General features: G+C 40.3%; 2 protein-coding genes across 4 annotated transcripts; one reads left to right on the top strand and one right to left on the bottom strand.

The window, feature by feature from the left end:
- Positions 1 to 246: 246 nt before the first annotated feature.
- Positions 247 to 13,069, bottom strand: LOC112257804 (guided entry of tail-anchored proteins factor 1). 3 transcript variants are annotated; one of them, XM_042326801.1, is made up of 5 exons: positions 12,752 to 13,069; positions 10,570 to 10,735; positions 1,692 to 1,759; positions 1,464 to 1,524; positions 247 to 737 (listed from the first exon to the last, which is right to left on the bottom strand). In XM_042326801.1, exons 1-5 carry the CDS (start codon positions 12,839 to 12,841, stop codon positions 664 to 666), a joined length of 459 nt encoding a protein of 152 aa, XP_042182735.1. In that variant the 5' UTR covers positions 12,842 to 13,069; the 3' UTR covers positions 247 to 663. The 3 variants fall into 3 exon arrangements, with proteins under 3 accessions (XP_042182735.1, XP_042182732.1, XP_042182734.1); XM_042326798.1 differs by having other exon boundaries at positions 1,410 to 1,524; positions 12,752 to 13,057; XM_042326800.1 differs by lacking the exon at positions 12,752 to 13,069 and adding an exon at positions 12,534 to 12,590 and having other exon boundaries at positions 1,410 to 1,524.
- Positions 13,070 to 13,328: 259 nt separating this feature from the next.
- On the top strand, positions 13,329 to 16,965 carry si:ch73-1a9.3 (non-histone chromosomal protein HMG-14). Its single transcript, XM_024431662.2, has 6 exons — positions 13,329 to 13,502; positions 15,085 to 15,111; positions 15,297 to 15,326; positions 15,424 to 15,459; positions 15,565 to 15,672; positions 16,010 to 16,965. Exons 1-6 carry the CDS (start codon positions 13,485 to 13,487, stop codon positions 16,055 to 16,057), a joined length of 267 nt encoding a protein of 88 aa, XP_024287430.1. The 5' UTR covers positions 13,329 to 13,484; the 3' UTR covers positions 16,058 to 16,965.
- The last annotated feature ends 10,126 nt before the right edge of the window (positions 16,966 to 27,091 follow it).

Here is a 27,091-nt window from a genome sequence, read left to right as displayed (position 1 = left end):
AACTGTAACTCAGGCAAATCTTTGAAATTGTTGCATTTATATTTTTGTTCAGTGTCGAAACACTTTTAAAAAAAGTATATTTCGTGTAGGCCTACTGCGTGAGTTTTGATTCACTTTCCGATTGGCATCTAATTTAGAATAGACTAGCTAGAGGTTGACCTTGCACTTTCTATAACAGCCTTAACCTTCCGTGACATTTATCCTTGAAAGGTACTGTATGTCTTAACTTATAAATCCAGGCACAAATAATGTTTGGCATGTTTTTATTGATATGTCAACCACAAGAATAATTCTGGAAGAGGGTTAGAAAAGTAGGCAACCGACAAACACAAATGGAAAGCAGAACACTGTCATGTAGGTAAAATAATGATATGGCTTGAATCCTTCAGAATACGAACAAATTGTAACCAAAGTATTAAGCCACAATTTTTCACACTAGTTTCATGAAGAGGAATGGATTTGGAAAGAAAGAATGCAACAAAACAACCCTGCTGGTTTATCAAAATGCAGTGAAACAAAAAAAAAGAAACAGTCTCAACACAAAACATTTAAATATCAAGGCCAGTGTATGAAAAATATTTACAAATCTTCTCATTAAATTGAACTAAATAGCAACAACAATTGCATAATTTGGTCTTAAAGTAGACAGTCAAGTTTAGGCTGTCAAGCCACCGCTTGGAGAATTATAGCCACTACCTTGTTACAAACAACGAGCCAGCATGTGATTCCAACACCACCTGAAACACAGGCACAAGAGCAGGTGAATGAATAATCATTATATTACCGTTTAGATCCAGATCCAGAGACCAGATCAATGTCATCTAACCTCATTTAAAATTGTAAATGATCAAGATTCTCAATCACAGATCAAGCCAAACAATTTAAATCATAAAAATGTGACAAATCCACAGGCAGGGATTTAGAAGTGATCCATAGGTATTACTGTTCTTAGAGAAACATACTTTTGGGTTTAAATAGAGCTGAGGAAACATCTGCTCATAAATTACTCTTTAAAGATGAGGGAACTGGTATTCATTCTGCTCTCTTTGAGCTTTAAAGCAAAACAGACATTGAGTTGAATGGATTGAGTTGAATGGATTGAATAGCACCAATACAATCCTCATTTACCTCCATTACTGTTAATTTATATAAACAGTAGAGCTATCTGCACACCTAAAGGAAGCTACAGGTGCAAAGTAGTGTAGGCTATACACTGTACAGTAAGTTCTGTTATCCTGAAATATCCCTGTGTGTCTGAAATAGCACTCTATTCCCTGTCTAATGCACTACTTTGAAGAGTGTCCTTTGGTTAAAAGTAGTGCACAATATAGGGAATAGGGTGGCATTTGAGCCGCAACCCCTACTGGTGTTAGAGCCCCTCTCAGGGCAGGCGCTGTAATCTGTTTTACCTGCTACTCCAGATGGGAAGGCCACCATTCGCTCTAGAGGAGAAATCCACTTACTGGGCAAGACCGTCACTGGGTCAACATAGTATTTCCAGATCAGAGAGATCATCAGCACAGCCTTGGAGAGATGGAAGGGGGGTCAGTCATCATCCCCAGTCCCAAATCTCGATTAAATATTTGCATAGTTTCCTATTGCAGGATTGTGAAATAATCCAAGCTACTATGAAAATATAACAATAAATGTCAAAAATAATAATAATAACAAATCTGTTCTACTTCACTTACCTGCAGAATATAATACACTATGTTGACGACCCATTTGATTTTGGTCTGCTGACCAGTTCTGGATTTAACTGAGGGAAGAAAGGAAAATGCAAACTTCAGACAACAAACTGACGACTGGGTGTGCTTTCCCCACAGAGACAATTTGTCACAATGGGACTGTAAAGGTGTCCGCAGGCTTCCCATCCGAAACAGTTTGGAACAGTTTGTGCATATATTATGATGGCATTATGTGACGTTTTGGTCTTCGGCAAGGGTTTCTTCGGCTGTTCGTGCACACAAAAGCATTTCTTGAGGTAAAGAGAAGTCGGTGAAACCGATTTGTCTCTCGATGAATGACCACAAACACTTCATTGAAGAATCCCTACTGTTGACCAATCACCGACGAAGGGGCATAGACTTCGGCTACAAACTTTGGCTTGCCACTAGAAACATTTGTGTGCACGAACAGCTGAGAAAACCCTTGACGAAGACCAAAACAAACAAAAACTATAGTCATAATATAAATACACAAACTGTTCCAAACTGTCTTGAAGGCTAGCAGGAGAGACTGTACAACAACTGGTTAGGAGTTGAGCGAGACAGTGACAGAGAGGTCAGCAGAAGTGTTGCCCCTCCCCAAAGAAGCTTTGGTCAAGCCACTGGAAGTGTCTGACGTCAAGGTCACCTTTATCTTCATTCATCCTCCACCAGCTCTACCCTGAGGATTATGGGAGATTTATAATTCAAAACCCTCCATGGATTCATACCGATAGCTGCATTCACTTAATCACTTTAGCCAACTACCCTAAAGATATGAACATTTCTACTAAGCATTATTTCCCTGTGCCATTGTCCTTTGACTATGAATTTGAAATGATAGGTGGTGTGGTAGAGTTACTGTGACTCCAGTGAGAACAGGAATACGCAGCCAATACAGCACATTCTACCCTTAAACTAAATGTCAACGGAGTGTAGTACGAACTACTTAAAATGGCCTCTACGAGTATATACAGTGCCTTCAAAAAGTATTTACACCCCTAGGCTTTTTTCCCACATTGATGTGTTACAGCCTGAATTTAGAATGGATTACATTTAGATGTTATGTCACTGATCTACAAACAATACTCCATAATGTCAAAGTGGAATGATGTTTTTAGAAATGTTTACAAATTAATTAAAAAATGAAACGCTGAAATGTCTTGAGTTATTATTATTATTATTATTAAGTATTCAACCCCTTTGTTATGGCATGCCTAAATAACTTCGGGAGTACAAATGTGCTTAACAAGTCACATAATAAATTGCATGTACTAACTGTATGCAATAAAGGTGTTTAACATTAATGACTACCGCATCTCTATTAATTACACTTTGGATGGTGTATCAATACACCCAGTCATTACAAAGATACAGGCATCCTTCCTAACTCAGTTGACAAAGAGGAAGGAAACTGCACAGGGATTTCACCATGAGGCCAATGGTGATTTTAAACCAGTTAGAGTTGAATGGCTGTGACAGGAGAAAACTGAGGATGGATCAACAACATAGTAGTTAGTACACAATAATAACCTAAATGACAGTGTGAAAAGAATTCCAATATTCCAAAACATGCATCCTGCAATAAGGCATGACAGGGCTCCCGAGTGGCGCAGCGGTCTAAGGCACACCATACTCGTTGCAAGAAGCGTCACTGCAGTCCTGGTTCGAATCCAGGCTGCATTACATCTGGCCGTGATTGGGAGTCCCATAGTGCGGCACGCAATTGGCCCAGCATTGTCCAGGTTTGGCCAGGGTAGACTGTCATTGTAAATAAGAATTTGTTCTTAACTGACTTGCCTAGTTAAATAAAAGGTTACACATACTGCAAAAAAATGTGGGAAAGAAATTAACTTTTTGTCCTGAATACAAAGCATTATGCTTGGGGCAGATCCAACAAAACGCATCACTGAATACCACTCTTCATATTTTCAAGCATGGTGGTGGCTGTATCATTTTATGTGCTTGTCATTGGCAAAGACTAGGGAGTTTTTTAGGATGAAAAGAAAAGGAACAGAGCTAAGCACAGACAAAGTCCTGAAACAAAACCTGGTTCAGTCTGCTTTTCAACAAGCACTGAGAGACAAATCCACCTTTCAGCAGGACAATAACCTAAAACGCAAAGCCAAATATACACTGGAGTTACTTACTAAGACAACATCGAATGTTCCTGGCTTAGTTACAGTTTTGACTTGAAAATCTATGGCAAAACATGAAAATGACTGTCTAGCAATGATCAACAACCAACTTGACAGAGCTTGAATTTTACAAAGAACAATGAGCAAATATTGTACAATCCAGGTTTGCAAAGCTCTTAGACTTACCAAAAACGGCTTAGCTGTAATTGATGCCAAAAGGTGATTCTAACATGTATTGACTTAGAGTTGAATACTTATCTAATGAAAATATATTAGTATTTTATTTTTACATTATTTATTTTTGTGACTTGTGGAAGTGATGTGCTTCTGAATGGTATTTTGTGTAGATCGTTGACAATAAATAACAATTCAATCCATTTTAATCCTACTTTGTAACAACAAAATGTGGAAAAAGTCAAGGGGTGTGAATACTTTCTGAAGGCACTTTATCAGTTCCTTTTGGACTGAATAACGGCCCTGTATTTGGTCGCCACTTTGGTTTGTGGAAGTTGTGTGCTGCTGAATGGCACGTTCTTGAAATGGAGCCCCTTTCCTTTCTGTCTATGTTACTGTCAGGGGCTCCAGAGATTATAGCGGGAAAATGAAAAAAAGGTGAGTGAGGTGAGAGAAGGCTGATGGCAACAGGCTGCAGCTGTGCAGATGCCCCCCCCAAATGAACACTCAGCTATTACCCTTCCTCTTAACATACACGGGAATGTACAATACATTAAGAACACCTGCTCTTTCCATGACATAGCTTTAACCTGGATTCACATGGTCCGTCTATGATCCCTTATTGATGTCACTTGTTAAATCCACTTCACATCAGTGTAGATGAAGGGGAGGAGGCAGGGTAAAGAAGGATTTTTAAGCCTTGAGACACGGATTGTGTGTGTCAAATCAAATTTTATTGATCACATACACATTTTTAGCAGATATTGCGGGTGTAGCGAATTGCTCGTTATCCTAGCTCCAACAGTGCAGTAATATCTAACAACTCACAACAATACACACACATCTAAAAGTAAAAGAATGCAGTTAAGAAATATGTAAATATTAGGACGAGCAATGTCAGAGTGGCATTGACTAAAATACATTAAACTGGGTGCTTCGAGCCCTGAATGCTGATTGGCTGACAACTGTGGTACTGTGCCTTGCGAAAGTATTCGGCCCCCTTGAACTTTGCGACCTTTTGCCACATTTCAGGCTTCAAACATAAAGATATAAAACTGTATTTATTTGTGAAGAATCAACAACAAGTGGTACACAATCAGGAAGTGGAACGACATTTATTGGATATTTCAAACTTTTTTAACAAATCAAAAACTGAAAAATTGGGCGTGCAAAATTATTCAGCCCCCTTAAGTTAATATTTTGTAGCGCCACCTTTTGCTGCGATTACAACTGTAAGTCGCTTGGGGTATGTCTCTATCAGTTTTGCACATCGAGAGACTGACATTTTTTTTCCCATTCCTCCTTGCAAAACAGCTCGAGCTCAGTGAGGTTGGATGGAGAGCATTTGTGAACAGCAGTTTTCAGTTCTTTCCACAGATTCTCGATTGGATTCAGGTCTGGACTTTGACTTGGCCATTCTAACACCTGGATATGTTTATTTTTGAACCATTCCATTGTAGATTTTGCTTTATGTTTTGGATCATTGTCTTGTTGGAAGACAAATCTCCATCCCAGTCTCAGGTCTTTTGCAGACTCCATCAGGTTTTCTTCCAGAATGGTCCTGTATTTGGCTCCATCCATCTTCCCATCAATTTTAACCATCTTCCCTGTCCCTGCTGAAGAAAAGCATGCCCAAACCATGATGCTGCCACCACCATGTTTGACAGTAGGGATGATGTGGTCAGGGTGATGAGCTGTGTTGCTTTTACGCCAAACATAACGTTTTGCATTGTTGCCAAAAAGTTCAATTTTGGTTTCATCTGACCAGAGCACCTTCTTCCACATGTTTGGTGTGTCGCCCAGGTGGCTTGTGGCAAACTTTAAACGACACTTTTATGGATATCTTTAAGAAATGGCTTTCTTCTTGCCACTCTTCCATAAAGGCCAGATTTGTGCAATATACGACTGATTGTTCTCCTATGGACAGAGTCTCCCACCTCAGCTGTAGATCTCTGCAGTTCATCCAGAGTGATCATGGGCCTCTTGGCTGCATCTCTGATCAGTCTTCTCCTTGTATGAGCTGAAAGTTTAGAGGGACGGCCAGGTCTTGGTAGATTTGAAGTGGTCTGATACTCCTTCCATTTCAATATTATCGCTTGCACAGTGCTCCTTGGGATGTTTAAAACTTGGGAAATCTTTTTGTATCCAAATCCGGCTTTAAACTTCTTCACAACAGTATCTCGGACCTGCCTGGTGTGTTCCTTGTTCTTCATGATGCTCTCTGCGCTTTTAACGGACCTCTGAGACTATCACAGTGCAGGTGCATTTATACGGAGACTTGATTACACACAGGTGGATTGTATTTATCATCATTAGTCATTTTGGTCAACATTGGATCATTCAGAGATCCTCACTGAACTTCTGGAGAGAGTTTGCTGCACTGTAAGTAAAGGGGCTGAATAATTTTGCACGCCCAATTTTTCAGTTTTTGATTTGTTCAAAAGTTTGAAATATCAATAAATGTCGTTCCACTTCATGATTGTGTCCCACTTGTTGTTGATTCTTCACAAAAAAATACAGTTTTATATCTTTATGTTTGAAGCCTGAAATGTGGCAAAAGGTCGCAAAGTTCAAGGGGGCCGAATACTTTCGCAAGGCACTGTATATCAGACGGTATACCATGGGTATGACAAAAAAAATATTTTTACTGCTCCAATTACATTGGTAACCCATTTATAATTGGAATAAGGCACCTCCAGGGTTTGTGGTGCATGGCCAATATACCACGGCTAAAGGCTGTGTCCAGGCACTCCTCGATGCATCGTGCATAAGAACAGCCCTTAGCAGTGGTGTATTGGCCATATACCACACCCCCTCGTGCCTTACTGTTTTATTGGAATACAGTATATACATATGAAATGAGTAAAAGAGTATGTAAAAATGATTCAAAAGTGACTAGTGTTCCATTGTTAAAGTGATCAGTGATTCCATTTATAGGGAAGCAGCCTCTAAGGTGCAGGGTTGAGTGACCGTGATAGTAGTCATCACTAGTAGCCAGCTAGTGATGGCTATTTAACATTCGGATGTCCTTGAGATAGATGCCGTTTTTTAGTCTCTCGGTCCCAGCTTTGATATATACTTGTTCTTGGGGCGGCAGGGTAGCCTAGTGGTTAGAGCGTTGGACTAGTAACCGGAAGGTTGCGAGTTCAAACCCCGAGCTGACAAGGTACAAATCTGTCATTCTGCCCCTGAACAGGCAGTTAACCCACTGTTCCTAGGCCGTCATTGAAAATAAGAATTTGTTCTTAACCGACTTGCCTGGTTAAATAAAGGTAAAATAAAAAAATTAAAGAAAATACTTGTTCTGACCTCGCCTTCTGGATGAAAGCGGGTGGTTTATGTCCTTGATTATCTTTTTGACATTCCTGTGACATTGGTTGCTGTAGGTCTCCTGGAGGGCAGGCAGTGTGACCCCGGTGATGCGTTGGGCAGACCGCACCACCCTCTAGAGAGTCCTGCGGTTGCGGGCGGTGTAGTTGCCATACCAGGCGGTGATACAGCCCGACAGGATGCTCTCAATTGTGCATCTGTAAAGTTTGTGAGGGTCTTAGGGGCCAAGCAGAATTACTTCAGCCTCCTGGGGGTTGAAGAGGCGCTTTGCGTCCTCTTCACCACACTGTCTGTGTGGGTGGACCATTTCAGAAGCTTTTTGCCATCTCTACTGCGGTCCCGTCGATGTGGATAGGAGCGTGCTCCTCTGCTGTCTCCTGAAGTCTACGATCAGCTCCTTCATTTTGTTGACGTTGAGGGAGAGGTTATTTTCCCTGCACCACTCCGCCAGGGCCCTCACCTCCTCCCTGTAAGCTGTCTAGTCATTGTTAGTAACCAGGCCTACTACTGTTCTGTCGTCTACAAACTGGATGATTGAGTTGGAGGCATGCGTGGCCACACAGTCATGGGTGAACAGGGAGTCTTATGGGGCTCCTGTGTTGAGGATCAGCTTAGTGGAGGTGTTGTTTCCTACCTTCACCACCTGGGGGTGGCCAGTCAGGAAGTCCAGGACCCAGTTGCACAGGGCGGGGTTCAGACCCAGGGGCCCGAGCTTAATGATTAGCTTGGAGGGTACTATGGTGTTGAATGCTGAGTTGTAGTCAATGAACAGCATTCTTACATAGGTATTACTCTTGTCCAGATGGGATAGAGCAGTGTGCAATGCAATGGTGATTGCATCGTCTGTGGATCTATTGGGGCGGTATATGCAAATTGAAGAGGGTCTAGGGTGTCAGGTAAGGTGGAGGTGATAGGCTAGTTAAGGATCCTATCAAAACACTTCATGATGGCAGAAGTGAGTGCTACAGGGCGAGTCATTTAGTTAATTTGCTTTCTTGGAACAATGGTGGACATCTTGAAGGAAGTGGGGAAAACAGACTGGGATAGGGAGAGATTGAATATGTCCGTAAACACTCCAGCCAGCTGGTCTGCGCATGCTCTGAGGATGTGGCTAGGGATGCCGTCGGGCCGGGAGCCTTGCGAAGGATGACATGCTTAAATGTCTTACTCACGTCGGCCACGGAGAATGAGAGCCCACAGTCCTTGGGAGCGGGTCGCGTCAGTGACACTGTGTTATCATCAAAGCTAGAAAAGGTGTTTAGCTTGTCCGGGAGCAAGACGGTGTTCCCTATGTAATCTGTGATTGTCTGTAGACCCTGCCACATACCTCTCGTGTCTGAGCCGTTGACTTGTGACTCCACTTTGACTCTGTCCTGACATTTTGCCTGTTTGATTGCCTTACGGAGGGAATAACTGCACTGTTTATATTCAACCATATTCCCAGTCACCTTTACGTGGTTAAATGCAGTGGGTTTTAATAGTCACAGTGGGCACAACATCCCCTATAAACTTCCTGATGAACTCAGTCCGTGTATACGTCAATGTTATTCTCAGAGGCAACCCGGAACATATCACAGTTCGCGTGATCAAAACAATCTTGAAGCATGGATTCCGATTGGTCAGAACAACATTGAATAGACCTTAGCACGGGTACTTCCTGTTTGAGTTTCTGCCTATAGGAAGGGACGAGCAGAATGGAGTCGTGATCTGATTTGCCGAAGGGAGGGCAAGGGGAGTGCCTTGTAGCCATCCTGGAAGGGAGAGCAACAATGGTTGAGAGTTTTTGAAGCGCGATTACTACAGGCAATGTGTTGATAGAACTTCAGTAGCGTTTTTCTCAAATTTGCTTTGTTAAAATCCCCAGCTACAATAAATACGGCCTCAGGGTATGTGGTTTCCAGTTTGCACAAAGTCCAGTGTAGTTCCTTGAGGGCCGTCGTGGAATCGGCTTGAGGGGGAATATACACGGCTGTGACTATAACCGAAGATAATTATCTTGGGAGGTAATACAGACAGCATTTGATTTTGAGGTATTCTAGGCCGGGTGAATACAAGGACTTGAGTTCCTGAACTTTATCACAATCACACCATGAGTAGTTAATCATGAAACACACCACCGCCTTTCTTCTTCCCGGAGAGTTCTTTATTCCTCTATGTGCGATGTACTGAGAACCCAGCTGGCTTTATGTACGGGGACATGATATTCAGAGAGAGTATGTTACAGTCCCTGTTGCCTCTCTGGAAGAAGATCCTCGTCCTGAGCTCGTCTACTTTATTGTCCAGGGAGTGAACATTACCGAGTAATATACTCGGAAGCGGTGGATGGTGTACACGCCTCCTGAGTTGGACTAGAAGTCCACTCCGAATACCTCTTCTCCGCCAGCGGTGTCTTGGAGCAGCCTCTGGAATAAGTTCAATTGCCCTGGGGGGTATGATCAAAGGATGCAATTCGAGAAAGTCATATTTCTGGTCGCAATGCTGGTGAGTTACCGCCGCTTTGATATCCAAAAGTTATTTCTGGCTGTAAGTAATAACACAAAAAAACATTCTGGGCTTATAATGTAAGAAATATCACACAAAACAAATTAAATACTGGAAAGTTGCTGAGATGCTAGCAGAGCTTCCATATCTGTTGGCGCCATTCAGAGGGGGCTAGACTAAATGAACGGGGTATTGTAGTAGGTGCCAGGCGCACCGATTTGTGTCAAGAACCGCAACTTGACACAACTGTGGGAAGCATTGGAGTCATCATCCCTATGGAATGCTTGACAGCTTGTAGAGTCCATGTCACTTCAAATTGAGGCTGTTCTGAGGGCAACTCAATATTAGGTTGAGGCTGTTCTGAGGGCAACTCAATATTAGGAAGGTGTTGTTCATGTTTTGTTCACTCAGTGTACATGTGCCTAGTCCCCAATAGAGACATGGACCAAATTGGTTATTAAAGAGTTTTCCCATCTACTAAATCAGCTGAGAGGGAAGAGAAACAATTGGTGATACCTCCACCATGTCTCATTATTTTAATAGTGTTGAATTTTGTGAAAATCTAAAAGTTTGGGGAACAATGCATACTTGTCTGTGTTGACTTTAGATAATAAACTATATTGGTTATGTTGAATCAGGTGTTGTGTGAGGCCTTTTGGTGTGACATTTCTAGAACATGTACATAAACGATCATAGCGTTGAGGGGTAGAGACAGAGATATAATGCCGTCCGCTTATTACCATAAGTCTTCAACTTGTCCGTCATCTTGTTGATCTTGCGCTCGAGCCGTGCGTACCTGGCAAACTCGTCCATCATGTTGATGGAAGAAAGCTCCTTCTTCATGGCCTGAATCGCTGCCCTCATCTCTATCTCATCTTCCACATTCTTCTGGAAAACTTTGGACAGCTTCAATAGAAGAAAATACAGCCAAAAATATAAATCTAATGGTTTCTAAGCATGTTATTCACGAGTTGCATTTTGATTCACTTAACTACTGGGCAGTGACTGGCTGGGGTAGCCTGCTTAAAAGTGAACTATGCAGTAAGGTATCATCACAGATAATTATGTTATCAAACTGCAGGGTGTTAGCACAAAATAAACGCAGGAATTAGCACTAATCAATGGCCGATTAAGAGGGATTCATGTGTTTTCTCCAGTTATTGATTTGATGGCAACATACTTGTGTATTGACAGTATTCTATTTGCTATTAATGTTGCATGATATATCGAAACATATGCAGTTTTTTTATACTAGACCATGACAAACGGTTCATACTAGAATTGTTTTTACTTTCGGTACTTCTGTAAAAAGCCTGCACTGGGAGTCTGGGCTGCATTCTGTTAGCTCCCCAATCATGTTGCACCGAAGTTAACACACTTGAATATTGTGACACAGCATGTAGAAATGTTTAAACTGTTCATTACTGTTCGCAAAACAATGTCCATACAGGCTAGAACACTTTACAATGCAAGAAGATACCAGTAGCTTCCAGCTTTGAAGGCTAACTTTCCTTGCTAGCTGACAGCTAAAGCTAACATCAATTCACTTCCCTAGTACTTTGTGATATTATGCAAACCATAACACAAAATATGCTGATTTCAAAGCTGATTGCCTCCAAAAAATTAATTAATTCACTTATTTGGTCTTGGTCTCGCTCTCAAATCTCTCCCAAAGATTATCTATAGCCTCTGTTGCTCTGATGGGCCGCTCCCCTCTTTCCTTTTGAATGACGTCATTAATGATTAAAGCAACAGAGCACATTTTTATCAAAGAAGCTACTTCTAAGTAAATGTTGTTGATCAGTACAACAAATAAGTCCCAAATGTAAGGGAAACATATTGTATGTTACCTGTAGCCCCATGAAATCAGCCAAAACAAGCTCAATAACTTAATGCATGCACACACTCCTACTGAATATGCATTAACTTGTATTGTGGATAGGCCCTAAACTACATCTTAATTCACCCAGTTTATCAGGAGATGTACAATTCAAATACCATTATGTTGTTATGTATTTATATTGGTAAAAACAAAGTCAAACGTATTGTATAATGTATTAATGAATGCATGCATACATGGCTGTCTCAGAAAAACTTTGAAGTAAAACAATTCTAACATAATGATTTCAAGCATTTCACTACACCCGCAATAACATCTGCTAAATATGTGTACGTGACCAATACAAGTTGATTTGATATTGAGCTCAATATATCCCCGATAATTGAACAGAGTAGTGGTTGAATTTATCTGTCTGGATCAAGCGCCATTCGATTACTTTAGCTCATATGCATTCGTGTTTTGTTGTTAAGGTATCGAGTGTCAAGTATATATTAAACTTGGAAGTCAAAATGCTGGTATCATGACAACATTATCTGCTACTGTGGCCTACTATGTGGCCAACACGGGATTTGGTGTTTAAGGATCTGACAACATTTTACATTAGTTTAAATGTTGCTTATGGAAGAAAAAAAAACACTCATTTGAATCAATATCACTTTGCCATAGCACTAAACCCATGAGATATAAACAGCTAGACTCCATTATACACGTGATGTTATTTTCCAGATTTCAAACTCAAATGTACTACATACCCAAATCTGGCATTTACCCTTGTATCACGGAAATGTCTGAGACTAAAAACACCTATGGTGCTAAAAAAGAGCAAGGGAGGATCAAGTCAAATAAATTTATAGGGAAGATTACATCGTTTTGGTGAGAGGGAGATGAACAGTCACAACCAGCCATTAACTGCCGGCGGGTCTTTGTCAATCCCGCCCAGTAGAACGAACGTCATGTCATGTCTCTGTGCTAAAATGTTACAGATAAACATGCCGGCGCAATTTAAAAGTTTGAACACACATTTACCGGTACAACTGGGCTACAATTTCTACACAATGTTACCACATGAATGGCATACTCACATAGGAGGAAATTGAAGGTAAGAACATTTTGACGAGGTTGCACAAGACCACAGACCCTAAGACCAGCAACCAGATGTACACAGTCGCCATTTTCCTTTGATTATTTACAATAGCCGTCGCTAGGGAAGCACACCCCCTTGTCTTTCTACCCCGTGTAGATTTTTTTTTTAAAACTGATAATTTTGTATTTTTGACAAGTAACGTTGGCCTGTTTTATTTATTTCCCCCCAAAATCCTACGTGTATGAAAATACTGCATTGTTACTTTGTATTCTGATAATATGGGGTATTGTGACTAGGGAATCTCTCCATATGTGGAGCTTAACGTTTTAACCAATATTTTGCCATAAAGGGTATGAGCAAAACAGTATAAGGAGTGGGTGTCGTGGTTTCCCACTCCTCGTCGAAAGGCAAATAAATATAGATCTGATTGGCATGTAAAGATATCCACACAGGTATCTCGCTATGATTTGAAAATGTGTTGACGACTCCTAAAGCCAATCAATGGCCAGGGGCGGAGAGTGGTTTGTCCGTCAGGTTAGCGCTGTAATGAATTGAATAGGGGGGGTGGAATCCAATCCGGTTTGAGCTAGTTTTGTTCCAATGGAACATTAACGTCTCGCTACGCTGTAATAGAACGTACTGTTTGAATCTTATACCGAACAGTATTTTTCTTGCTCCGTTTTGGAACATTGCCCTCTTTTTTTTTCTTTTAACAAATACGCAAAACAGCCATGCCTAAAAGGAGCAAAGTAAGTAGAATATTTTTGTATTGATTTTTGTGTCATTTGAGAGATAAAACACAATTGCATGAAATGCATTTATTTTTGCACGTACAATTGTTGAAATGTAGCCACAAATGCAAGTTGTTTTGGTCCTCTTCGCTGCAACATTGTTACACTGCTGCTGTGTGCAGTCAGGAGTTTTAAAATGTATCACTCTGTTTTGATTTGCGAAGTGGCGGGTTTTCTTCGTCTTATCTTTTCACGCAGTGATTTTACTCTTCGGAAATTAAGACTGGTTAAATACTTGGTGCATTATATTTACCTTATCCAGTCTTGTAACTTGGGGGGTTTGTCACTTTTTTTTTCATGGTGGTTGTTTAAAAATGACATTTACTTAACGCCAGACAAAGAGAAGTAGGGAGTTAGCCATGTCGTGAGATGGCCATTCTGCAGAAATAAAGTTGGTGACATCAATCTTTTTTTAAGCAAATATGACTGCACTTATTGTATAACATTGAATTTTAATTGAATTCCGTGTATCCCTTAGACATGTATCCTCTAGTGCAATATCATTCAAATAACTTAATTTGTTGGGATATGTTCAACGCTTGGTGGGCGGTATGGTATGCACATGCAGAAGACTGCTTCTAGGGTTCTTCAAAAAGGGCAGAAAGTCGTGTGTCATGGCTGCCCTTGTGAGGAAGACAAACATTTACGTTTTTCTTGCTTTGCAATATCAAAATGTATAGTTGCAACGTAATCTGCTTAAAAGTTGACGCATGCCACGCTACATCGTGTAGAATGTTTGCTTGTGTGATTTTATTTTATTTTCGTGTGCCCTTCATTTTGTTGTTTGCTCGAGACAATTCTGAGTTATGCAATGGCGATTCGTCGACATCACAGCGCCGCTCTTGTTGCTGGGGATTTTAGTAGATTCTGTAACCATTGAGTCGCTGAGGATCTCGGAGAGTTCGAAATTCGAATGAATGGCGGGAACGCAGAGTAGACTGGCTGGTCTGCGAAGAGGACAGTAATGTTGCTTGGCAAATGTCCATTTATCACGAATGAATGCGTTGGGGGGAGGAGTCGGATTCCCCTCTGTAGCGAGCATAAGCAGCATGGAGAAAATATCAACTGCATACTCCTTTGCGTCCGGTCTCCTTTCTCAAAACTCATTGGAGGAAAAGGTCAGAAGGGCTTTTTCCATCCAATGGTGTTTGAGAAGGAGACCAGGGGCACGCAGTTGAGTTCTTCCCAGGGTACTAATTATTGGCAAGTTAATTGGTTCATTACTTAAATGCCTGACGCAAGTTGACATGTACTGTATTTGTATTAAATAGTTTATGGATGATGTAAGTGGAACAAACAAGCATATGGCAGTGACCATAAAACTGTTGCCTCCTTAGGCCCACTTTTGATTGCGCAATTTCAATTCACAGGGCTTTATTGGCATAGAAGTATATGTTAACATTGCCAATGCAAGTGAGGTAGATATTATACAATTTCTCTAATACTAATGGCATTTAAACTGCCCCTCCCCCAGTAAAACCCACCTAACACGGTTGCCCTACTGAGTTGTCACTAACATTCCTCTCTCCTTTTATCACAGGCAAACGCTGATGCTGAGGCAGCAGAGGTTAGTAACATATTACTCAAATATAATTTTATTTGTATTTTATCAAGGCACTGGTTCTTAACAAGTATGTAAATGTTGAGTACAATTCCGTTGCTTTGCCACCAGGGGCCAGCATCAACCAGGTTGTCAAAATCGGCTCCTGTTTTAATTAAACAATTGGTATTTTCTTTTGAAATATTTTGCAGCCCAAGAGGAGATCTGAGAGATTGGTAAATGTGAGTATATTACCAACCTTTGTAGACACATTTCATTTGCACCCAAAAACAGACCATTTCAGCTAAGAATCACATGCTAAAATGCCTTTAATTGCAGAAACCAGCCCCTCCAAAGGCAGAGCCCAAGCCAAAGGTGAGGAAGTGCTGACATTAACCACATTGAATGTACATTTAATTGTAAATTAAGTGCAGTTAAGGACTTAAGGTATTGTGTGTGTACATATATACATACACACAGAAGGAGAAGGCAGTACCCAAGCCCAAGAAGGCTAAGGAGGTGAAGAAGGCTGCACCTGAGGAGAAGGAGGCGCCTGCAGAGAATGGCGAAGCCAAAGCTGAGGAAGAGGTAAGGGGCTTATGGGATATGTAGGTATTTCTTCTTACAGATAAATGAAAAAACAATCCAATTGTTATTTTTAAATCTTTATTTGACTAGGCAAGTTGGTTAAGAACAAATTCTTATTTTCAATGACAGCCAAGGAACAGTGGGTTTAACTGCCTGTTCAGGGCAGAATGACAGATTTGTACCTTGTCAGCTCGGGGATTTAAACTTGCAACCTTTCGGTTACTAGTCCAACGCTCTAACCACTAGGCTGCCCTGCCGCCCCATGATATGATATGGTGCTCTTTTTATTTATAATTTAAATTTTAAAAAAATATTTAAAAATTTGTTTGATTTTCAGGAACCAGCCACAGAAGAACCTGAACAGAAAGAAGATGCGGCAGAATAACATCTCTCAAACCACATCTTTTATCACTGCTCCCTATTCCTCTTTCTTGTACAATTCAGGGGAATATTTTTATTGACTATTTTCTAAATGCAAGTTTTTTAGTAGTTTGATTGTAGAAACACATTTTTTATGGAACAAATACATTTGGAGACGGATTTCATCACATCCCACATTTTTACATCTCCGGAACAATTACGGTTATTGTAAATGTCAAAGGTTTTTATTTTTGCCGTGGGGTGGGAATGGGCCAGGTTGCTGCATCAAGAACATGCAAGCACGTTGTTTACAGGATCCGGTCAAAACAGAGAGCTTGCCTGAGAGACTAACATTCCATAGGCTATATGAGGGACGGTATTTGTAACCTGTATTGTGTGGTGGGGATGAATTCCTCAAGGGGCAACACAGTTTTATTGTTTATAATGAGAAATGTTTTAGAATGTTGTAAGCTGTGTTCCGTATGTTAACTATTGTACTCATGCCATTTTTTTCTTAACCATTCTGCTTAATAAACCTATTCCCTAGCACTGGAGTTCCTCCCTATCAGGCCTGTGCATTGCGTGTAATTGGTTTTGTCTCTGTTCTGTGATAGCATTGCAATAAATGTGTACAGCTGCTGTTTAAAAGGGTTTTCAAACTTTCTATATGCAGTGTGTAATGGTACATTGTAAATGGAATTCTTTGTTCTTAGCCAAGCTAATGACATAAGTGTGAAACATACTGTTGACTATGGTTCCTTTTGATGCTGAGAAACTGTACATCCACTTGAGCTGTCAAATACACAAACCAGCAATATTCATGTGGGTTTTAGGTATCAAGTACAAGTGTACAGTTCTTGTATTCTTTGTTTATAGATGTATCTGTGTCATGATTGGTATAAACAAACCAATAAAAATGTGGTTGTAATCGTTTGATCTTTTCTCATTGTGTGCCAAATAGACAGCGCTGTGTGAATCCATACAATCATGCCAATACTAGCAGTATTTTAGATATGATAGTTCTGGTTGTCCACAAATGCATATTGCATTAGCTAAAGAAAACCATGCCAGTTTTGAGACTGACATGACTGACAGCCAGTATCTGTCCTCGATGTGAAAAATATGAATGCATGTAAAGCACATCTGCCCCTAAAAATAATTTATCGCTGTGGGGCTAGTGAGGGACCATCAGTAAATTGTCAATAGCTTCACATTTCAGTGACAAGAAACCGACGACTATAAATTGTAGAAATGTATAATTAAATATTGAAAGCATTTAATGAGAACTAAAGAATGTACAACATGAAAATATTGTCCTATTTACATTTGTAATTTATTGACCGCTCACAACTAGCCCCAGAGATAGGCTATCGGGGCGGCAGGTAGCTTAGTGGTTTGAGCATAGGACTAGTAACTGAAATGTTGCAAGATCAAATCCCTGAGTTGATAAGGTAAAAAAAAAATCTGTTCTGCACCTGAATAAGGCAGTTAACCAACTGTTCCTAGCCTGTCATTGAAAATATGAATTTGTTCTTAACTGACTTGATCTGGTTAGACCGTTTCAAGTTATCTAGAAGGGTGAGTGTCTGTGTACTGTTTTGGCAGAGTGAATGTAGCTACAAAATTTACATGATAGAAATGTGAATACTATGGGGCTGTTGACCTTAGGATGTTTAGATGAGCCAAATTATAACAGCAATATATTTCTACCAATCAAAGTTTAGAAGATTAACAAAATGGTAATAATAAACAAAAACTAAATCAAACCCAGTTCAGAATTATAGCCTTTTTGAATGAACTTTGGAGATGGCGGCCCTGTGGAAGTCCTTCGTCCAAAGGTTGTTGAATGCATGCACTGATACGACCCGAAAAACAAAAACAGGATACTGAGTCTTTTTTATTTTGGCATCTTAAAAAGGTAGAAATTGAGTTATGCCTAATACGGCCATTCATATTATTTTTCCAATATTCATTTTTTACAGTGGGTCAATATTGGTCAAACACCATGCCCCTTGGGTTAAGCGCTTGACCCAGCTGCTGGTAAATTAGTCTATATAGCTGGGTTAAAACAACCCAGCACATTGGGTTGAGGGATTGATCAGGCAGCTGGGTAATTTAACTAATCCTTAGATTACATTTAGTGTAATCCTAATTTCAGTTTTGCTTATACAGTGCCTTCGGAAAGTATTCAGACCCCTTCACTTTTTCAACATTGTTAGGTTACAGTCTTATTCTAAAATTGATTAAATAAATGTTTGTCCTTTAATCTACACACAATACCCCCTAATGACAAAGCAAACAGATTTGTAGGAATTTTTGCAAATGTATTAATAATAAAACACCTGAAATATCACATCTACGTAGGTGTTCAGACCCTTAACTCAGTACTTTGTTGAAGCACCTTTGGCAGCGATTACAGCCTTGAGTCTTCTTGGGTATGACGCTACAAGCTCGGTACACCTGTATTTGGGGAGTTTCTCCCATTGTTCTCTGCAGATCCTCTCAATTTACACGTCTCTCCAGAGATATTCAATCGGGTTCAAGACTTGGCTCTGGCTGGGCCACTCAAGGACATTTAGAGACTTGTCCTGAAGCCACTCCTGCATTGCATTGGCTGTGTGCTTAGGGTCGTTGTTCTGTTGGAAGGTGAACCTTTGCCCCAGTCTTGAGGTCCTCAGGGCTCTGGATTAGGTTTTCATTAAGGATCTCTCTGTACTTTGCTCCGTTAATCTTTCCCTCGATCCTGACTAGTCTCCCAGTCCCTGCCATTGGAAAAACCTAGAGAGATATAGAGTTGGTTGAGAGCGGTGTTAGTGCCAGCTTCGTTCTGTGGTGGTAAATAGACAGCTACAAATAATATAGATGAGAACTCTCTTGGTAGATAGTGTGGTCTACAGCTTATCCTAAGGTACTCTACCTCAGGCAAGCAATACCTCAAGGCTTTTTTAATATTAGACATTGCACACCAGCTGTTAATGACAAATAGACACACACCCCCACCCCTCGTCTTACCAGAGGTAGCATCTCTGTTCTGCCAGTTCATGGACAATCCCGCTAGCTCTATATTGTCCATATCGTCGTTCAGCAACATCTCGGTGAAACATAAGATGTTAGTTTTTTATATCCCGTTGATAGGATAATCTTAATCGTAGGTTATCAATATTATTTTCCAATGATTGCACATTAGCAAGAAGAACGGATGGTAAATGAAGTTTACTCGCTTGCCTACGGATTCTCAGAAGGCTGCCCGATCTGCGGCCCCTTTTCCTGCTTCTTTTCTTCACGCAAAAATGTGTGGATCTGGGCCTGTTCCAGTGAAAGCAGGATATCCTTCACTGTTCTCATGTCCAGAAGTTATTTTCAGGTCATAAGAGACGGTAGCAGTAACATTATGTACACAAGTAAAAAAATAAGTTACACAAAATGCAAAAAAACGAACAAAATAGCACAACTGAGCTCAATTTCGAGTCTCATAGCAGGGTCTGAATACTTATGTAAATAAGGTATCTGTTTTTTATTTTTAATACATTTGCAAAAATGTCTACAAACCTGTTCTCGGTTTATCATTGTGGGGTATTGTGTGTAGATTGCTAAAGATCCTTTTTTTTTAAAGAATACGGCTGTAAAGTAACAAAATGTGGAAAAAGTCAACGGGTCTGAATACTTTCCAAAGGCACTGTATATTTGTGCCTTCTCTACCATCCCACCCCCTCCTTTTCTGACACAGTCAAGATACAATGTTAAATGTCAAATAATTTGCATTTCAGAACAAACATCACATCCAATGTAGAATATACAAATATATACAAAATATATAAAATAGCAAATGGAATCAAAGCCCGATTGTCTAAATATGTGTTATTTCATATAATAAGATTTCATAAGATAGGACTATTTGTTAAAATTGAATTGAATTATATTTCAGAAACCAAACAGTTCAATCAGACTAAAGCCTCAGTGGAACTTGATGTGCACACTCAGATTGCAATCTGAGAAAAACAACGCATGCGTGTTTGAGACAGTCTGTCTTAAGTAGTATTAACACAGATCTGTCTATCAGACAGTGCCACAGCTAATCAATAGATTAGCACATTCACTGACACACTTCAGCTATTTTAGGCGACAGCACAAACACACACGAGCTGTGTTCGAATACCCATACTAAATACTACACACTTAATGAGTATATACTACACCATTAGTTCATTTTAGCATACTGTAAACCAACGGTATCCTTTCAGTTGAGTGTACAAGCGCTTCACCTGTCTACCAGAAGTTGATGCTGTTGCTATGCAACCTCTTGCTAGCATAACAAATGACTAGCTAGACATTTTACGATTTGGGGTGTGTTCGTAAATTCAATCTGGAGTGCCAGAGTGCACTCTGGGCGTTTGTAAATCCAGAGCATTGTCCGTTTGTAAATTCAGAGCGTTCCGTGTCCGGAGCGTTCAGAGTACACACTGGATGCTCTGGCTTAGGGTGTGATCCGAGGGTTCTGACCTCAGAACGGCAGTTAAGCACCCAAGCTAACTGGCGAACGTTGGCTAGCTTGCCAGCTACTCCCAGACAAAAATGAGGGAACACTTTTTTTATTTCACCTTTATTTAACCAGGTAGGCTAGTTGAGAACAAGTTCTCATTTACAACTGCGACCTGGCCTATGCTGCTCTGTACCATCACTCATTCATATATCCTTATGTACATATTCTTTATCCCCTTACACTGTGTTATAAGACAGTAGTTTTCTTGGAATTGTTAGTTAGATTACTTGTTCGTTATTACTGCATTGTCGGAACTAGAAGCACAAGCATTTCGCTACACTCGCATTAACATCTGCTAACCATGTGTATGTGACAAATAAAATTTGATTTGATTTGATTTGATTTGATTTGAAAGCAAAGCGACAAACAACACAGAGTTACACATGGAATAAACAAACGTACAGTCAATAATAATAGAAAAGTCTATATAGTGTGTGGAAATGAGGTAAGATTAGGGAGGTAAGGCAATAAATAGGCAGTAGTGGCGAAGTAATTACAATTTAGCAATTAAAACACTGGACTGATAGATGTGCAAACCTCACTCTGACCATTTTACTCACCCTACCAGAGCTGGTTAGGCTGTTTTCATGTTATCCAGAAAATTGGTGACTAACTGTGCTGCTGGCAACCATTTAATTACGGGTTTTTTTGCCAACGTTTACTGACACCGTCCATATTCAACGGGTGTTGAGCATTCGTAAATTTATCAGTTATTCTGTACTCTGCCACACTCAGTGGCACGTTCGTTGAAAGCATACTCGGACCAACGTGCAGGGTGATCTGGGTCCCACATCTTTATTTAGTGAAACGCACAAAACAATAAAGCAAGAACGAAACGTGACGACAATGGAGTGCTGAACTATAACTACCCATAAACAATATCCCACAAAACACAGGTGGAAAGATGCTACTTAAATATGATCCCCAATTAGAGACAACGATAGCCAGCTGCTTCTAATTGGGAATCATACCAAACACCAACATAGAAAACAAAACTAGAACCCCAAATTGAAAATATAAACTAGACTAACCCCGCAGTCACGCCCTGACCTACTCCACCATAGAAAATAAGGACTCTCTATGGTCAGGACGTGACACTCAGACAAGAGTGCTCTGAAATCAGAGTAGACAGAATTAGAATTAGCTAATGTTAGCTAACATACTGCTGTAATGATATGCCATGCATTTCATAAGGATAGCGTAGCTAATCAATTGTCATCCAACATAACTTATTTGAAAAGTCATTACTTTATTACATTGCTCAACATTTTCTTAACATTTGTCATAATTAGTAAAGCAATGAATTTGTATCTGCTCTCGTTGGACTTCGGCTGCTTATTTTCTGCCATTTTCTTCAAATCTGAAAACCACTCCCATTTTCTGAAGAACTGCATAATGAGCACTTAATGCACGGATATAGTGTCCACTGCTTGTATACTTTGTATTTTGGCAAATTTAATACGACATCCGGGAACTTTTGGCATACTAACTATATCTATACTATGACCAATAAGCAGACTACATACTCAAATTATTTTACAAATAGTACGGTTGGCGTGGTTAGTATAAGTATTCAAACACAGCTAAGCTGTTTTGCCATACAATAATGGTCAACATTTGGGTCGAATCAAAACACTGTTACAAGTGTAAAATGTTACGTTTGAAGGTCACTACTAAGGACATGGACTAATGACTCAAAGCAATTTTCATAATCACCAAAATGTAACATTTGTATATTAAATACATTGTTGTGATAGAATGAAAGTACCAGAATGCACTTCAGCCCAGCTTGAACAAAAAAAGTAATTATATATTAGTCATACAAATATATGAGGATTTGTGCAACAGTAGTTGAACTAAAGGCAAACAAGCACATACCGTATAGTAAAGAAAAATGCATTAAAACAAACAAAAAGTCAATTTAACAGAGCTATGCCTTAAGAGCATATTAGCATTGGAATATGAAGGGGAAAGGGCATACCTAGTTAGTTGCACAACTGAATGCATTCAACTGAAATGTGTCTTCTGCATTTAACCCAAACCCTCTGAATCAGAAAGTCACTCATGGCTCATATATACATTAATCTATTCATTCACAAGAACACAAACACATGTGCTTTCTCCTGTCACTACTCACACTATATACAAGAGTAGATACTTTCCCACTATTGTTCAGTGGAAAAAAGGCATGCTCGCAACAGTCTTACTGAGGGGGATTCTGTTCCTGGCAGCTGATACACTGTGGTTTGTAGGAATTACCATGCTGGGGCACACAGTCTGGGAAAGTTGATATCAAACGCATAATAGGATTTGAAACACACATCCAGTGCCTCAAGCAATGTACCTTGCTCCAATGCCTGTCCACTAACGACTAAACACCTGTGAGCCATCACAAATGGGTAGGGTCTGGTCACCTCCGACTGGCACATGTGCTCAACCATGTTAGATAGAAATCATTACATTTTAGAATATGAGGACTTGTGCAAAGGATGGAGGCACACTGCCAATGCCATCACACACAATTTATTTTGTATACCATATAGCCATTTACACATAAATAAATAAATAATTGTTTGATGCCTACATCTTCCATTCTTTTGGGGCTGATGATAATCGATTCATTTACACAACAATGTCTTGGAGAGTGCAGTTATGCATAACAGATTTTGGAATGCTGTTCCTTTCATTCAAGGTTTACAAATGCTATCATCTATTCAATCTCCCTATGCCTATCCACTATTTAAACTTACAGGCTGCAAGTCAATTAAGGACTTTTTGGTTTTGATCTCTTCGAAGCTGGGTCGGAATGTCTTCCTGCCAATCTTGTAGACTGGTGTTGGGAGGACCACTGGCAGAAGTCTTAAAACAATGTCACCTTGTGTATCTGGAGAGAAGAATGTTTTGTGAATAACTTGATTGTTTCAGGCTAAACATTTATGAGCATCTGAAGCACCATCAACAGGGCCATTTCAAACTATACCTGCACTTCAAAGAGATGATCTTGGGCCTCCTTCTCTCGGCCGGCGAAGCAAAAGTTTTTTGTCCTTGAAGACCACGATCCAGTTTTCAGAGTATCTCCGAGCAGTCCAGGTTTAAAATGCTTCTGAGCAATCTGTAGTAAAGCAGACATTCATTTTCCATTGCAGTTAATCATTAGTGTGGCTAACATTTGACTCTGTATGGCCTCCTGACCTCAGTCAGGAATGTCTCTTTGATGTTTTCGGTACGATGCATCGATAATAGGGCTGCCCCTGACCCCCCAAAAAATCTTGGTCGACCGAGAGTCATCTGTTCTTCCAACCAATCGATTGGTAGAAATGTTAAAACGTATATTTTACCATATATTTAAATAAAATCAAGTATATGTAGGCTACTGAGCTTGTCTGATGCTTTAATAGTGGTGGCAGCATCATGCTGTGGGGATGTTTTTCAACGGCAGGGACTGGGAGACTAGTCAGGATCGAGGGAAAGATGAACGGAGCAAATTACAGAGAGATCCTTAATGAAAACCTGCTTCAGAGTGCTCACGACCTCAGACTGGGGCAAAGGTTCACCTTTCAACAGGACAACGACCCTAAGCACACAGCCAACACAACGCAGTGGTGGCTTCAGGACAAGTCTCTGCATGTCCTTGAGTGGCCCAGCCAGAGCCCGGACTTGAACCCAATCAAACATCTCTGGAGAGACCTGCAAATAGCTGTGCAGCGACGCTCCCCATCCAACTTGACAGGGCTTGAGAGGATCCCCAGAGAAAAATGGGAGAAACTCTCCAAATACAGGTGTGTCAAGCTTGTCAAATCATACACAAGAAGACTCGAGGCTGTAATTGCTGACAAAAGGTGCTTCAACAAAGTACTGAGAAAAGGGTCTGAATACTTATGTAAATATGATTTCTGTTTTTTATTTTTAATACATTTGCAAAAATTCTAAAAACCTGTTTTTGCATTTTCATTATGGGGTACTGTGTGTAGATTGATGAGGAATAAAAACAATTTAATCAATTTTAAAATAAGTCTGTAATGTAACAAAATGTGGATAAAGTCAAGGGGTCTGAATACTTTCCGAATGCACTGTATGCTGCCTTTATTTATCCTACAGTTCTGACTTGGTGTACAGGGAGAATACTGTAAGAACGGCCCGTGTTCTGAATTCTGTCGCTGTACATTTCAAAAGTGCCAGGGACAGCTTTATGTAGGACCAAACAGTTTGTGGGCACAGTTTGTCACCGTTGTAGTGCAATTAATGTATTGTTTAGTGTTGTTTTGTGTAGTGGCTTTGCTGGCATACATCTAACAATTTCGGGGGGAGTTTGCCCCACCAAGATTTACATGCTAAAATCGTCCCTGCACACGCACTGCCACACACAGCCCCCAAGCGCCGCCCACTTCTATTACAAAAGTTGGATTTTTAAATCCCAAAAATTAGAGGTCTCAACTCAATTTCTTTTCTAATTTGAGAGAACCAATCAAACCCTTTTGCACAATTTATGAGTGAATATTGCATTAATTAACAAACAGCCTCCTTTGCAGTCCAGTGTGGTTTACAGCTCTCCCTGAGCGGTGAGTCAGCCAGGCTAGCAAACAGAATCAAATTCAAGTCTTATGTTTTTGTAAAAATAATTATCCACCATGCCTGGAGTAAATCTCGACTGTCTTGGCCCCATTCTGTCTTGTCCAATGAGCCCCCTGGATCGCAATCTCCTTCATGTACTCTCCAACTTGATTTGCCGGCCAGATGTTATCTGGGCTGCCCTATCACATTTGACTGTTGTGAGCACAAAGTACTCAATTCATTTTAAATTCCTTTTAACAATCAGTTTTCAATATACACAATAAATATTTCAACATATACCTGGCAAGACCTAGCTACTACTCAAGCTTGGTGTGTCTAGTTGTTGGGTTTAACTGCCTTGCTCATGGGCAGAACGGCAGATTTCAGTTACTGGCCCAACACTTAACTGCTAGGCTTAACCGCTAGGGGGGAGACTTTAAGGGATAGTTTCACCCACATTTCTAAATGACATACTTTGAGGGGGGAAGGATTGATAAGCCAGGGAATGCGGAAAGAGCTAAATTAATAGGGGTGGCAGTAGCTTCGAGGTTAGAAAGGCAAAACACAGCTTAGGTGGATTAACAAAAGGCTGTCGTCTCAGATTTTGAAATGATGCTTTACAGCGAAAGCAATCCAAGCGTTTGTGTAAATTTATTGATCGCATGATAAAACATTAAGTACACTTAGCATCAGGTAGCTTGGTCACGAAAATCAGAAAAGCAATCAAATTAATCGTTTACCTTTGATGATCTTCGGATGTTTTCACTGACAAGACTCCCAGTTACACAACAAATGTTCCTTTTGTTCCATAAAGATTATTTTTATATCCAAAATACCTGCGTTTGTTTGTTGCATTATGTTCAGAAATCCACAGGAAAGAGCGGTCACGACAACACAGACGAAAATTCCAAATAATATCCATAATGTCCACAGAAACATGTCAAACGTTTTTTATAATCAATCCTCAGGTTGTTTTTAAAATATATATTCGATAATATATCAACCGGGAGTGTAGGTTTTTCAATAGGACAAGGGGAAACAATGGCCGCTTTACTCTGTTGCGCAAAATTCACTCTGAGAGCCCCCACCTATCTTTCTCGCTCATTTTTCAAAATAAAAGCCTGAAACTATGTCTAAAGACTGTTGACACCTTAGGGAAGCCATAGAAAAAGGAATCTGGTTGATATCCCTTTAAATGGAGGATAGGCATGCATAGGAACAGAGAGGTTTCAAAATAAGAGGCACTTCCTGATTGGATTTTCCTCAGGTTTTCACCTGCAATATCAGTTATGTTATACACAGACAATATTTTGACAGTTTTGGAAACTTTAGAGTGTTTTCTATCCTAATCTGACAATTATATGCATATTCTAGTTTCTGGGGCTGAGAAATAGGCAGTTTTAAACGGGTACATTTTTTTAGCCAAAAACGAAAATACTGCCCCCTACACGCAAAAGGTTAAGCGGGCATTGTGTCAAAAACAGTGTGGCTTGGCTGGGTTGTGTTTCAGAGGATGCATGGCTCTCAACCTTCGCCTCTCCCGAGTCCTTACAGGAGTTGCAGCGATGAGACAGGACTAACTACCAATTGGATACCACGAAATTGGGTAGAAAAAAAACAGGCAGGCCGATTCCAGAAAGCAGGTCGATTCCAGCGAGTTATCGGTTTGAACCCCTAGCTTCCTGCAGGGAGATCTGCAGCAAGTTATCCGGCAGTCAGAGGGTTACCAGCTACAATATCTCTGTATACTACATTCTGCTGTTGTGCCCTTGAGCAAGGCACTTTACCCCTAAGTGCCCATGAGCTGCTCCCAGCCGGTGATATGTGTGTTGTATGTCAGGTTGGTCAATGTGACAGAATATCTGTAATAAAGCAAGTATGGTAAAATGAATTTCTTAGTTTTTACTAACCCTCAAAGTTTGGAATCAAAGAGGCCAGGTTCCACTCATTCATCATATCCTTTTCAAA

This window comes from Oncorhynchus tshawytscha, linkage group LG09 (assembly GCF_018296145.1).
Source record: "Oncorhynchus tshawytscha isolate Ot180627B linkage group LG09, Otsh_v2.0, whole genome shotgun sequence".
NCBI classification, from domain to species: domain Eukaryota; kingdom Metazoa; phylum Chordata; class Actinopteri; order Salmoniformes; family Salmonidae; genus Oncorhynchus; species Oncorhynchus tshawytscha.
This window is presented reverse-complemented; position numbering and strand designations above follow the sequence as displayed.

Excerpts from the sequence above, each read along its gene's own strand:
- LOC112257804 (XM_042326798.1), bottom strand. The coding sequence starts at position 12,841 with ATGGCGACTGTGTACATCTGGTTGCTGGTCTTAGGGTCTGTGGTCTTG. Across the intron at positions 1,760-10,569 it reads GGACAAGTTGAAGACTTATG|TTAAATCCAGAACTGGTCAG; the intron begins GTAATAAGCGGA and ends TTCTTCCCTCAG. Across the intron at positions 1,525-1,691 it reads TAGTGTATTATATTCTGCAG|GCTGTGCTGATGATCTCTCT; the intron begins GTAAGTGAAGTA and ends CATCTCTCCAAG.
- si:ch73-1a9.3 (XM_024431662.2), top strand. Across the intron at positions 15,460-15,564 it reads AGGCAGAGCCCAAGCCAAAG|AAGGAGAAGGCAGTACCCAA; the intron begins GTGAGGAAGTGC and ends ACATACACACAG. Across the intron at positions 15,673-16,009 it reads AAGCCAAAGCTGAGGAAGAG|GAACCAGCCACAGAAGAACC; the intron begins GTAAGGGGCTTA and ends TTTGATTTTCAG.